At 36.1% G+C, this 13,352-nt stretch overlaps 1 protein-coding gene across 1 annotated transcript in view; it reads left to right on the top strand.

The window, feature by feature from the left end:
* Positions 1-6,266, top strand: part of LOC138154906 (collagen alpha-1(XXVIII) chain-like) — a 59,098-nt gene extending 52,832 nt beyond the window's left edge. Inside the window, 2 exon segments of the mRNA XM_069079899.1 lie at positions 1,771-1,861; positions 5,781-6,266. Coding sequence (XP_068936000.1) covers positions 1,771-1,861; positions 5,781-5,980 — 291 coding nt within the window. The 3' untranslated portion in view covers positions 5,981-6,266.
* The last annotated feature ends 7,086 nt before the right edge of the window (positions 6,267-13,352 follow it).

Here is a 13,352-nt window from a genome sequence, read left to right on the forward strand (position 1 = left end):
CCAGGGCTGGTACTCTATTCACTGTGCCACCTAGCCACCCCATCATTGTTCATTTTTTAATTGGACTTTGGGGCCCTGCAAGAAAATCAGAATTATTATTATGTATTACCACATTCAGTTTGGAAGTAAAATTAATATTACACAACTTGGTCAACTGCATTATTAAACACATTTAGCTCTAAATTACTTTTGGCAATTAAAAAAAAATCAAAACCACCTCCTAAGAGCTAAGCCCAGTGCATTAGAAAGAGTGATTGACACAAGTTTGAAACCCATGGGAATTTAAGCAAATCTCTTCATCTTTCTGAGACTCAGTTTCCACATCTGTAAAATGAATGGTTTAGACTATATGATTTCTAAGTTCCCTTGTAGTTCTAAATCTATAATCCTATGATACTAAGATTTGCTACCCCAGGGAATAATCAAAAGAGAATGCCCCAGATGTTGAAGGGAAATTGCAAAAATATATAAAGGCAGCATTCCTCAAGTAAATTGGAGTCTGGCCCCAAGATTAGAGTCCCAGCTTTTAAGGGAATGACACTCAGTTGCAACTCTTAAGTATATTTAAATCTATGAATGATTGTCTAAAACTTAGTCATCTTTTCTTCTCATCACACCCTAGTTGTCTTTAAAAGTAGCTAAGAATTTAAGAGAGTATCTAGGTGGCACAGTTGATAGAGTGCTGGGCCTGTAGTCAGGAAGACCTGAATTCAAAGCTAGCCTTAGAAACTAGCTGTGTGATCCAGGGCAAGTCAGTTAACCCTGTTTGCTTCACTTTCCACATCCGCAAATTGAGTTGGAGAAGAAAATTGCAAACCCCTCTGGTATCTTTGCCAAAAATAACCCCAAAAACCCCAAACTCCAATGGGGTCACAAAAAGTCAGCCTGAACAACAACACCAACATAAAGAAATCTAGAGTCTTTTAAGGACCCTTCCAACTATATGACTTTTTTTCAGGTTTTCCTTGTTTAACATATATTTGAAATATACTTCTCCCCCTTGCCCATGATTTCATAGGATCTTAGATTTAAAGTAGGAAGAGACCATAGAAGTCACCTTGTCTAGTACTCTTACTATATAATTAAGGTATCTAAATCTCAAGCTGTGCAGTGACTTGCCCAATGTCACACAGGTACTAAGAAGCAGAATTTTATCCTAGGTCCCCTGACTCCAAAACCAATATTCTTTCTACTGTTAGCCTCCATAATAATCCACACAACTACACTTGGGACTTAAATCTAATTTCACAAAACTGATATTTAGCTTCCTATATCAGGAACTAGAGATAAACTCTAATTAGATGACATTCACAGATTTGTGTATCCTGTTACTCTGACTCAGTCAATTACGGATGGGTACTTTGGGCTTCTAGAATTTAGCTATGCCAAATATGGATGCCAGATATCTGTATGAAAAGTAAAAAAAAGTAAACCCATGTTTTGTTTATGAGACACAAAATACTGGATATTTCTGAATGTGCGAAAGATTGCCAGAATATTTAAGTTTCATTTGTATAGTTATTTTTTTGTAGTCTTTCTGAAGCTCGGTGTCCTGAACATAGTGAAGTTTTGATAAATACGTGTTAATTGATTAAAGGAGCATGATCATATTGTGAATGGCTCCACAGTGAAAGGCTCAAAAAAATGGCGAAAGTTGGAAGGAGTGAAGGAGGCTCCCAGAGCTCCAACCAAGAATTAATCTAACCTTAATCCTTCATGGGCTTAAGTAAGTACATGAAAAAAAAAACTGGCATTTTTTTTTTTTTACAGAACACGGAATCACTGGTATTATTATATGACGACTATGAAGAAAAACATAAGAAAGCCAAACAGCTATCTATATCTTCAGTGAATCTGCAAGGTATTAGACAGTTGATCATGATTCATTCGATTTAATAAGCATTTATTAAGCACCAGGACTATGATGGGTGCCAGGGACATAAAAGCAAAATTAAACATTCCCTTCACTCTTGGTATTTACATGCTACTGAAGGAGGCATCTGAGCTGTGCTTGAGGGAAGCTAAGTATTCTAAAAGGTGAAAATGAAGTGGCATTTTTGGAAGTCATGAGGCAGGAAATATATATATATATGGGGAACATTGGAGGTGAGTTTGATTAGAATGATGAGTACATGAGGGGGATGGCAGGAAATATAACTGAAAAGGGCGGTAAGAGAAATTGTGGAAGAGACAGAAGAGTCTATACTTTATTATAAGGGCACTAGGGAGCCTCTGACGGTTTCTAAGTAGCAAAGGGATGTTAGATATTATTGTTACTATTATCTAGATTACATTTTTTGATAGAAATGGTCCTATGGCAAGTCACTGTCCTGCTAATATTCCTTCTTATTCAGTGTTCTAGGTACTACTGTATAGTTGACTAATATAGCTGCCTGTAGCGATTGAATAAAAGTATTATATTCTAAGTTCAGTTTCTGTAACTCACTGAAAGCATCCTCAAAAGAGCTCCAGTAGGAGGCAAGACAATAGGGATGACATGTATCTCATTCTGTTCCCACAAGATTTGGATCTTCTCAAACAGACGTCTATACTTTGAAAATTTTTCATTCTATGTAGCTTGGAGATAGTAAGTATTTGAGATGGTGACACCTATTCATGCTATTGTTCTTAAGTTTTCATGAAACAGTGCTATATCTAGATGATTGTGGGCAATGGCTTGTTCTATGATAATGGTCTTGTTCCAGGAGAGTTTGTTGGTTGTGTTTTCTAGGACATTTTGAGGTTGTATTTATGCTATGGGGATTTGTGGTCTGTTGGTCCATGAAAAGACAACAAATGTATAATTGTAGTCACCAGGTCAGTCTTGCTAGATATTGCATAACTCCATAAGCATTTCCAACCTATAATCACGTTTTGATCTCCCTCACTTCCCTACATTTCCAGCAGGTGAGAGATTGGTCTTCCTCACTTATCCTGATGTATCTAACCTTCTTTTGGTAACAGTACCAAAGAGTGCTATTTTTTCTGCTGTCTTCTGTGTCAAACTAATTGTCATAATGTTTTTAATTAGGGTCAGCCTACAATCCTATGCTGTCCTACCTATTTCTTAGATTCATAAGACTGATCACACTCGCTGTGGTGCTAAACCAATCCATGATACTGCCAGAACCTTATTTACCAGCATGTCAGGATTCCTGCCAGGTCTTCACAGCTGCTGGAATGACCTTAGGGCATACAGAGACCCTGCTGGATCCTAGCTGCCATTCTCATACTTGACCTTTGTTCCATTTTCCACATTACTTAGATATGAGCTGTATTTTGAGGGGACTATTATTATTTTATTATATGAAATATATACACATATGTATACATTATATACAACTTTACATATGTCTTCCTCAAAGGGAATTTAATGTATTCATGAATGAAGGGGATTTTTTATGATGCTACAAGAGAATTTATTTTTCTAAATTGGTGTTACCAAGTTTCACAATATACACATGTATTTTATCTTCCATTAATAATACTAAGGAATACACATAAAGTTTCAGTTTGAATTCATACATGTTATTAGGTAACTTAAAGTATGCTTATTATAAGCCATTGCTGTTAAAATTTATCAGGCTAAGATTTTAGTTGGAGGATTGGTTTAGGGCCCACACAAAAAAGACCAAAGGAGTTTGATCTGGTGCTGGCAGGGTGTGGTTCATTTTCCCTGGGCAGATATTTAATGAAGTTTAATGAAAGGGATTTTTGACAAACTCTGTCTACCTTCTAATAACCAGATTAGCTAAGGTCAGAGAGACCAGTCACCAAGTTGTCAACAGGTGATGAATTTCTTAGCCAAAGAAACTCTTCACCTTCTCTTGGCATCAGTGGACATAGTGGCTATACAAACAAATACTGAGAGTCAGGAAATGGATTGTCTTATGCGAGGAAAAAAGAAGCTAATGTCTTTGTATCTCAGAGTAAATTGAGGGGATTAAGATGTAAGGAGTCTGGAAAGGTAGGTAGGAGTCAAGTTGTGAAAGACTTTAAAAACCAGAGAACTTTATATTCAATCCTGTAGGTGAGGAAGAGACATTGCATTTTATTTAATAGGGTAGGTAGCATAGTCAGACCTGTGCTTTAGGAAGATGTCTTTGGCAGCTGAGTGAAAGATGGATGGGAGTGGGGAGTCTTGTGACAAGGAGATCAACCAACAGGCTATTGCAATAAGACAGGTGTGAAGTGATGGATCCACTATGGTGATGGCAGCATTAAAAGAGAGAAAAGAGTATATGAGAGATGTTATAAAGGTAGAATGGACAGTACTTAGCTCCAGATTGGATATGGGGCATGAGAGAGTAAGGAATTGAAGAAAACGCTTTGTCAGGAATACCCACATCCTAACAGAAAAATGATGGACTCAGGGAGCAGACTGAAATGAATATGGATATGAATATATACATATACATGTATGTCTGTCTATGTATATATATATATATGTATGAGTGTTTATATATATATATCCATTTATATCTCCAATGAGGTAATTTGTTTTCTTTGACTATGCATGTTTATTACAATAGTTTTGTTTTTCTTTCTTTTTCATTTGGGAGGGTGAAGAAAGTGAGAGGGGGTGGTGAATTTTTATTAATTGAAAATTTTTAATTAAAAAATAAAACAAAGAGGAGCGGCTAGGTGGCACAGTGAGTAAAGTGCCGGCCCCGGAGTCAGGAGGACCCCAGTTCGGTTCTGGCCTCAGACACTTAACACCCACACAAAAAGACTAACCGTGTAACCTTGGGCAAATTACTTAACCCCAATTGCCCTCCAAAAGGCAAATAAATAAATAAATAAATAAAACAAAGTGAAGGTTTGCACTAAAAAATCAATGTAATGATCAACCATGATTCCAGAGGGCTGATGATAAAGGATGATACCCACCTCTTGAAGATACAAAATAACACATGCATTTTTTTGTCATAACAAATGAAGGAATCTCTTTTGCTTGACTGTGAATATTTGTTACAAGGGCTGTGTTATTGTTTTCTTTTCAATTTGGAGGATAGGGAAGAAGAAAGGAAAAAATAAATGCTTGTTAATTGGGGGGAAAGGATTTTGGGGTTTTTTTAAGAGATTATTGGCAATCTTAGGGAAAGTTCCTTAAATTACTTAATGCAAATCAAGACAGTCTTCATATACCACCTTCCACCCACTAGAAATATCAAAAATAGGAAAAAATTATAAAATTGAATGTTAATGCTTCAAGGAAAGTCATTCTTAATGTATTTTTGGTGGGACTGCAGACTTGTGCCAACATTTTAAAGAATAATATGGCAATGCATAGGTATAAATTGAGCATAAATTTTGACCAAATAATTCCATTTTAAGATTTTATCCTAAAAAAAAATGAAAAAAAAACTTGCTTGTACAGAAAGAAGATTTGCTTGCCTTATTTATAATAGCAAACAACAACTGAAAAAAATAAATACCCAACGATTTGAGTACTTTAATATCATGGGAATTTTTTTATTTTGTTCAGAGCTATGATTTTATTGGTTCGGGGAACTCAATGAGAAAGCTCCCTCCACGAATGTGGATCAGCTCCTACTGAAAACAAAATCAAACACAAGGGAGATTCAAGTGAATACAGAGCAAGTGCATTTTTATTTGCTTCTACTCTCTAAAATGCTAAGGATTTCTGTAGGATTTTATTCCTTATATATGATTTTTTCTTTCTATTCATAAGCACTAAATGTATAATAAAAATGTCTTTAATGCTATGTGATTATTAATAGGTGAATTCCCCATTCCCCTTTTTGTTTTTGTTTTAGAAAATACATGGAATCCACAATGTCAGTTAAACTTAGATCAAGGATCATGCCGTGTATACGTTATAAAATGGTACTATGATAAGAAAGCAAATGCTTGTGCTCAGTTTTGGTATGGTGGCTGTAATGGAAATGCAAATCGCTTTAACAGTGAAGACGAATGTATAAAGACCTGTGTATTTTTCCATGGAGGTACAGTGTGATAATATAAATAGTTATATGTTTATGTAATCTATAATAATGATGACTGTCTACTCAGATGCAAAATAAGAGAATGATACAAAATAAATGAAAATCCCATTGAAATTACAACTGAATGTTTCTTCAGAAATTATAGCAAATTAAGGTTACTTCTTTCCACTTGCCACATTCTGGAAACTCTATTGAAAACCCTCTTTCTCTCTCCCATCATTGCACAGAGAAAGAAAAGGCTTATGTAGCCATATGTTGGTATGGCCTACAAGTATTTGCATGGAATGAAGAGAAATTTTTCACTTATATTTAAATATGCTGCCAACCTTTAACAATGACACCAAACTACTGGAGCAAATGTCTGGTGCACTGGGCTAATCTGCTCTTTATTCAGTATGATAAAATTTAGGGAAGAGTAATTGGATTGGGTTGGGCTGGGGGAAGGGTAGTAGAAATAACGGTAAGATCAGTATAGGAAGAACCCCTAGGTTACATGTGTATTCATATCAGAATTTAAAATTTCTTTTTATTTTTCAGAAAACTAAAGTGTTGAAGTAGATTCTCTAGTTCTGCAATAGAAGAAAAAAAGATGTTTAACTCAAAGAACAAAATATTACACACATTCAACTTTTTGTTAAATCACTTGTTGAATGATTTTTTTTTTTTGCTTTTTTGGAGGGAGAAGGTAGGACATCTGGGGTTAAGTGACTTGCCCAAGGTCACATGGCTAGTAAGTGTTAAGTATCTTAGTGGAACTCAGGTCCTCCTGACTCAAGGGCCGGTTTTCTACGCCACCCAGCCGCCTCTTTGAATGATTTTCAATAATACTTTTTATTTATTTCCTATTACTTCATAATGATTTTTTTTACGTTTTAATCCATTTAACAATAAATATCACTCAGACACTCATGACAAACAAACCCAAAACAAACAGCAAAGTTGAATGAATATTTTGTCTTCTTTGTAAAAGAAGTGTAAAAGAACAAGGCAAATGCCTGTTATGGTTAAACTCTCTCTCACTCTCCCTCTCTCTATTTACATACACACACACATACATGCATATATGTGTGTGTGTGTGTATTTTTTTTCTTTAAAGAGTTTGCTTTGTACCTACTGATTAGACACAAAAGTTTCTAATGGCTATAATAAAGTTACTTTTAAATGAGTTCATTTTACTTTGATCTGATGAAGAATTTTTATGCAACTGATTCAAGTTTTACCAGTTCCAGATACATTAACAAAAGGAAATTAAGATTAAAATATTTTATTTAATTCTCACTGCATTAAACCAACTCTGTGAGATATTTAATGCAAGCATTATTATACCCATTTATAGATGAGGAAAATGAGGCTTAGAGAGGTCAAGCCTTTGTTGTCCCAGCTAGTAAATGTAAGACCTAGGCTTTGTACCCAGGTCTACAATTCCAAACTCAGTGTTTTTTCCACACTAAACCACACTGCCTTAAAAAATAAATAAATAAATAAAAGAATATATATATATATATATATATATATGTATATATATATAAACTGTTGCTTTCTTTGACTCTTTTCTATTATTATTGCTATTATAATGGGGCACATCTGTGATTTTTTTCCATCGAGTTCCAGTGATACAGACCAACACCTCATCTCTAATTTATAATCTTAAGGATTTGCCTAACTTTGATTTTTCTCTCTTTTAAAAAATCGGTTCAGTCAGAGAGGTGAGAAGGAAATAAAATAAATGCTTGTTCACTGAAAATAAAACAATTTTTAAGAAGTTGTTTGAAGGCACTGAGACATTAAATGATTTGCCCATGATCATATAGTTTGTATATGTCAGACAAAGTACTAGAACCCAAGTCTCCCTGACTTCAAGGCTGGCCCCACTATCTACTATGCAGTGCAGTGTATGAGCCATTCTCAAGTATATGGGTCTCAAGACTACTTTAAACTCAAAAATTATTGGTGTCCAAAGATTTTTTTAATTTATATGAGTTATATTTATCAATATTTTATTGTTGTTGTTCAGTTGTGTCCAACTCTTCATGACTTTGGTATTTTCTTGGCAAAGATACTAGAGTGGTTTTCCATTTCCTACTCCAGTTCATTTTATAGATGAGGAAACTGAATCAAATAGTGTTAAGTGATTTACCCAGAGTTGCATAGCTAGTAAGTGTTTGAGGTCAGATTTGAACTCAAGGAGATGTCTTCCTGACTCCAGGACTGGGGCTCTATCCACTGCTCCACCTAGCTTCCCCTACCAGTATTTACCATATGAGAACATGAAACTGATACATTTAAAAATATTTAGTAATTCACTTAAAATAATTGCATTAAATATCAATATATTTATGAAAAGACTATATTTTTATGAACAAAAATTTAGTGAAAATGACATTGTTTTACATATTTTTCCAATTCTCTTTAATGTCTAGCTTAGTAGAAAGACAGCTGTATTCTCATATTTGCTTTTCAATTCAGTCTATTTCAATGTGTTGTTTTGGTTGAAGAAAATCTGGCCTTATAGAGATAAGTAGTTGGCAGAGGGAGGTATATTGTAATAGGCAAATAATATCCTAGTATAATTATAAAAATACTTTTGACATTACAGAATCCCTGAAAAGGTCTCAGGGACCTCCAGGAATCTGAGGATTACAGTTTGATATATCACACTGCTTCTATCTTCTGTATTAATGAAAAATAAAATTTGATTACTTATATCTTTTGGCTTTCTAGTGAAAGTCAATGACTAAGGCCTCAAAACAACAACTATTCAAAGTAAATAAGTGCAGTGTGTTTTAATCCCAATTTACAGATGAAAGTACTAAGACTCAGAAAGAATAAAAGACTTCTTCATAGGAACACAGCTATCAAATCAAATGTCAGAGTTGGGGTAAAAACCTAGGTCTCCTGATTCTTTTTTTTTTTTTAGCTTTTTGGAGGGGGAAGGTAGGGCAATTGAGGTTTAGTGACTTGCCCAAGGTCACATGGCTAGTAAGTGTTAGGTGTCTGAGGCCCGATTTTAACTCAGTCCTCCCAACTCCAGGGCCAGTGCTCTATTCACTGTGCCACCTAGCCGCCCCTGGGTCTCCTGATTCTAAAAACACAGGTGAGATCTCCTTTAAACGCTATCTCCCTTCAAAGGAGCATTTCCTTTAGGCAAGCATATGTCCAAATGGGAGACATGAAGGAAAGATATATCTTAGTTCTCACTATATTGTCGTTAGAATGAATGAAAGTAGTAATTTAGTATTATCTGCATTTCCTAAGAAAATATTTTCCCCCAGAATCCCATACAACACATTTAAACATGTCAGTTTAATAGAAAAAGACCTAGATCTAATTTCTTTAGGGAATACCCTCTCCTTTTCTCCCTATTTGTAAACTTTTCTTTGATATATAGAGTTTCCATTTTGCCCCCAATGGGTACTTCAACAGATCTGAGATCTCCAAGATGTGGCAAGACAGAGAATAAGCTTCCAGGGTTTGGTTAGATCCTCTATAGTTATTTGCATATTATCTCTCCCATTAGATCCTAAGCTCCTTGAGGGCAGGGTCTGTCTCTTGCCCTCCTTTGTATCTCCAGTGCTTGGCACATAATAAATGCTTAATAAATGTTTATTAGAGAACTCAGCTTCTGGGAGCCAAGATGGCAGAGTAAGAAGTAAGTCGCTCTCACCTCCCTTATGACCTCTGAAAACCCAGAAAATATCACCTAGGAAAAACCCTGGAACATCTGAGCCAGTGGAAAGATGGAGTGGCAGTCTTGTAGCCCAGGAAACTTGGGGGATTAATGGGAAAGGCACCTCCCACACAGCCAGCCAGCCACCTTGTTCCGGGCTCCTAGCACAAGAACCTTGGGTTAGCACTCCCTGCACTCTAGCAGGATAGCTTAATTCTAAAAGCCAGGAATTAGGCAAACACCATGAGCAAAAAGGAGAGATGGACAATGACCATAGATTCTTATTGTGGAGACAGGGAAGATCACAGCACAAATTCAGAAGAGAACAACATTGTCATTATACCCACATCTGAAACCTCAAAGAGGAATATGAACTGGTCTCAAGCCCAAAAGCCTTCTTGGAAGAGCTCAAGAAGGATTTTAAAAGTCAAATAAGAGAGGTAGAAGAAAATTTTGGAAAAGAAGTGAGAGTTATGTAAGAGAGAATTAATAGCTTGGAAAAAGCAGGACAAAAATTGACTGTAGAAAACAAGTCCTTAAAAATTAGAATTGACCAAATGGAAAAGGAGGCACAAAAATTCACTGAAGAGAAAAACTCCTTAAAAAGTAAAATGGGCCAAATGGAAAAGGAGGTACAAAATCTAATACAAGAAAACAATTTGTTTAAAAAAATAGTATGGGGCAATTGGAAGCTAATGACTCTATGAGATATCAAGAATCAGTCAAACAGAAACAAAAGAATGAAAAACTTGAAGAAAATATAAAATACCTCATTGGCAAAACAACTCTGGAAAATAGATCCAGACAATTTAAAAATGATTGGTCTACCTGAAAATCATGATAAAAAATTAGTCTGGACAGCATCTTTCAGGAAATCATCAAGGAAAACTGCCCTGAGGTCCTAGAACTAGAAGGTGAAATACTCATCAAAAGAATCCACTGATCATCTCCTAAAAGAGATCCCAAATTCAAAAGGCCAAGGAATATTGTACCCAAATTCCAAAATTACCAGGTCACAGAGAAAATACTGCAAGCAACCAGAAAGAAATAATTTAAATATCATGGAATCACAACCAGGATTATGCAGGACCTTGCAACTTCTACATTAAAAGATCAGAGGGAGTGGAATACGATATTCTGTAAGGCAGAGGAACTTGGATTACAACCAAGGATCAACTACCCAGCAAAATTGAGCATAATCTTTCAGGGGAGGAGATGGATATTCAATGAAATAGGGGACTCCCAAACCTTCCTGATGAAAACAACAGAGTTCAACAGAAAATTTGATCTTCAAATACATGACTCAAGAGAGGCATAAAAAGGTAAACAGGAAAGAAAAAACAACAACATAATATTTATAGGGGCAAACTGTTTACATCCCTACAAGGAAAGATAATGTGTAACTCTTGAGAACTGTATTGTTATTACACCATTTAAAAGGAGTATATATAGACAGAGCGTGTGAGTATAGATTGACTTTGATGTGATGATAAAAATCTAATAAAGTGGTAAAAAGGGATTGTACTGTGAGAAGAGGAAAGGAGGGGGCAGACAAGAGTAAATTTCATCACATGAAAAGGCACAAAAACCTATTACAGTAGAGGGAAAGAAGGGGTGAGGGGGGGAGATGAGCATTATTTGAACCTTACTCTCATCAGATTTGGCTCAAAGAGGGAATAACAATCAAATATAGAAATCTAACTTACTCTATAGGAAGTAGGAGGGAAAAGGAGGAAGGAAAGGGGGAGGCTGATAGAAGAGAAGGCAGACTGAGGAAGGTGGTAGTTGAAAGCAAAACTCTAGTGAGGAGCAAAAGGGAGAAAGGAGAGATAAAAGCATAGATGGGGGGAAATAGCATGGAGAGAAAGACACAGATAGTAATCATAACTGTGAATGTCAATGGGATGAACTCTCCCATAAAATGGAAACAGATGGCAGAGTATTTCTAAGCACCTCCCCAAATGTCATTCAAACATCAGTAATCTAGATGTCCCTCTTAGTTGTTTACTCTTGTTATGAAGTCATTAACATAAATCATCATAATCCCTGCTGGGGAGGTTGGCTTCAGGCAAGTACCCCTAATCCTTGGATTCATCCTAGGTTCTCTTGACCTTTATCTCTTGGCTAAAGGCATTATTCTTCATTATTTGTATTTATTTCCTCTTCATTTCTTCAGTTCATTCCAGATCCCAGATAATCAGTCATCAATCATAGGATCCTAGATTTTAAGAGAAATGATAAATTCTCTGTTGTATTTAACAACTTATTAGGACCAAGGTTTTTTCCCTTTTCTATTTCCTCATCCAAAAATCAACCAATGTGGGAAATCTTTCTCAAAGATTTACAAAGGATGGCTAAGATCTAATCAAAGACAGTAAAAGAAATTCTAAGTTTAGGCAATGGGTGAATTCCTGCTCATTGTTTACTCAGACAGGTCTAGGAAAATGTGGATTTTCCCTTTTGTCAGACAAGTGATATAGAAATTGATGTGTCCTTGACCAAGATTTGGGTGATCAGTGTAGCATACATAAAGACATTCATTGTAATATAGCCTATATCTCATTGTAATATTCGTTTTCTCATTGATTGTTAATGAATTAGAGTTGATTGCTACCCTCAGGAACACCCACTTTTCCAAGGGTATATTAGTTGTGAGCCCACCACCAAGGGCCTATGGCATTTGAGAGTACCACTGACCTCTTTTATTAATAAAATGCTAGTATTATTCATAAAAGATTAATTACCCAGAAATTATGTCTCTCCAACTTTTTAAATGTCACCATTTGGAGCTGGAAGGGATCATAGAGGTCACTTAAAATAACGCCTTCCTTTTACAGATGGAGAGACAGGCTTAGAGTAGTTAAGTGATTTGCCAAGTGGCAAGGCTGATATCTGAACCAAGATGCTCTGACTAGTATCCTGACTCCTTTGCACTGTATCATGCTGCCTCCAAGAAAGGATTAACTAAGGAAAGGAATAGAAACCTTAGTTTCCATTGAGCCACTAGGTGCATTATCAAACTTTGTGTCCCTGGATCTGAACCAGTTCTTGTACAGGTCTCAATCATACAGTCTTTAGCCAGCTTAATTTTGGGGTCACTATAACAGTGAAGGATTCAGTCTGTTTTGGGCATCATTCAAACCCTAATCCGAAAGATCTTCATGTGCCCTCCTGACTGCCAACTTACTTCTCTACCCTGACTCCAGCCTCCCCCAATACCCCCGCCCTCACCCCCCATTCTATAAACTCGACTTCATCCTCGTTAAATTTATCTGGATCTTTTTTCCTGATTATTTGATAAATGAATCCACAGTTAATGTAATTACAAATCGCTAACAGGTTAGCTAACCTGCTGTGTGAAGGAATGGGAATTTGGTGAGAAGGTTTTGGTCCAAATGAGAGTTACTCTAGCAGTGGGAATTTCAAGTACAGAGGCGCTCTGGTAGAAAGGAATACTTTTGGGATTATTGGGGGGAGAGGACGAAAGAATAAGACAGAGGAAGGACAATGTTGCCAAGAGGCTGGGAGAGAGAAAAAAGAGCTTTTTAACCGTTTTGCTTCAAGTTTCACCACGCTAAGAGCTGACTTTTGTAAAGAGGGTGTAGCAGAAAAGGGAAAAGGAGAGCTTTTCCTGAAACATAAATCGTTTTAACTCTTTCCTCAAATTCACTGAGGAGCTTGGATGATATTTTGGGGAAAGTGAGGCGGCTCCTGGG

Source organism: Petaurus breviceps, unplaced genomic scaffold, assembly GCF_028583685.1.
Source record: "Petaurus breviceps papuanus isolate PSGF00001 unplaced genomic scaffold, PetGlider_PUasm1.0 91133, whole genome shotgun sequence".
Taxonomy (NCBI): domain Eukaryota; kingdom Metazoa; phylum Chordata; class Mammalia; order Diprotodontia; family Petauridae; genus Petaurus; species Petaurus breviceps.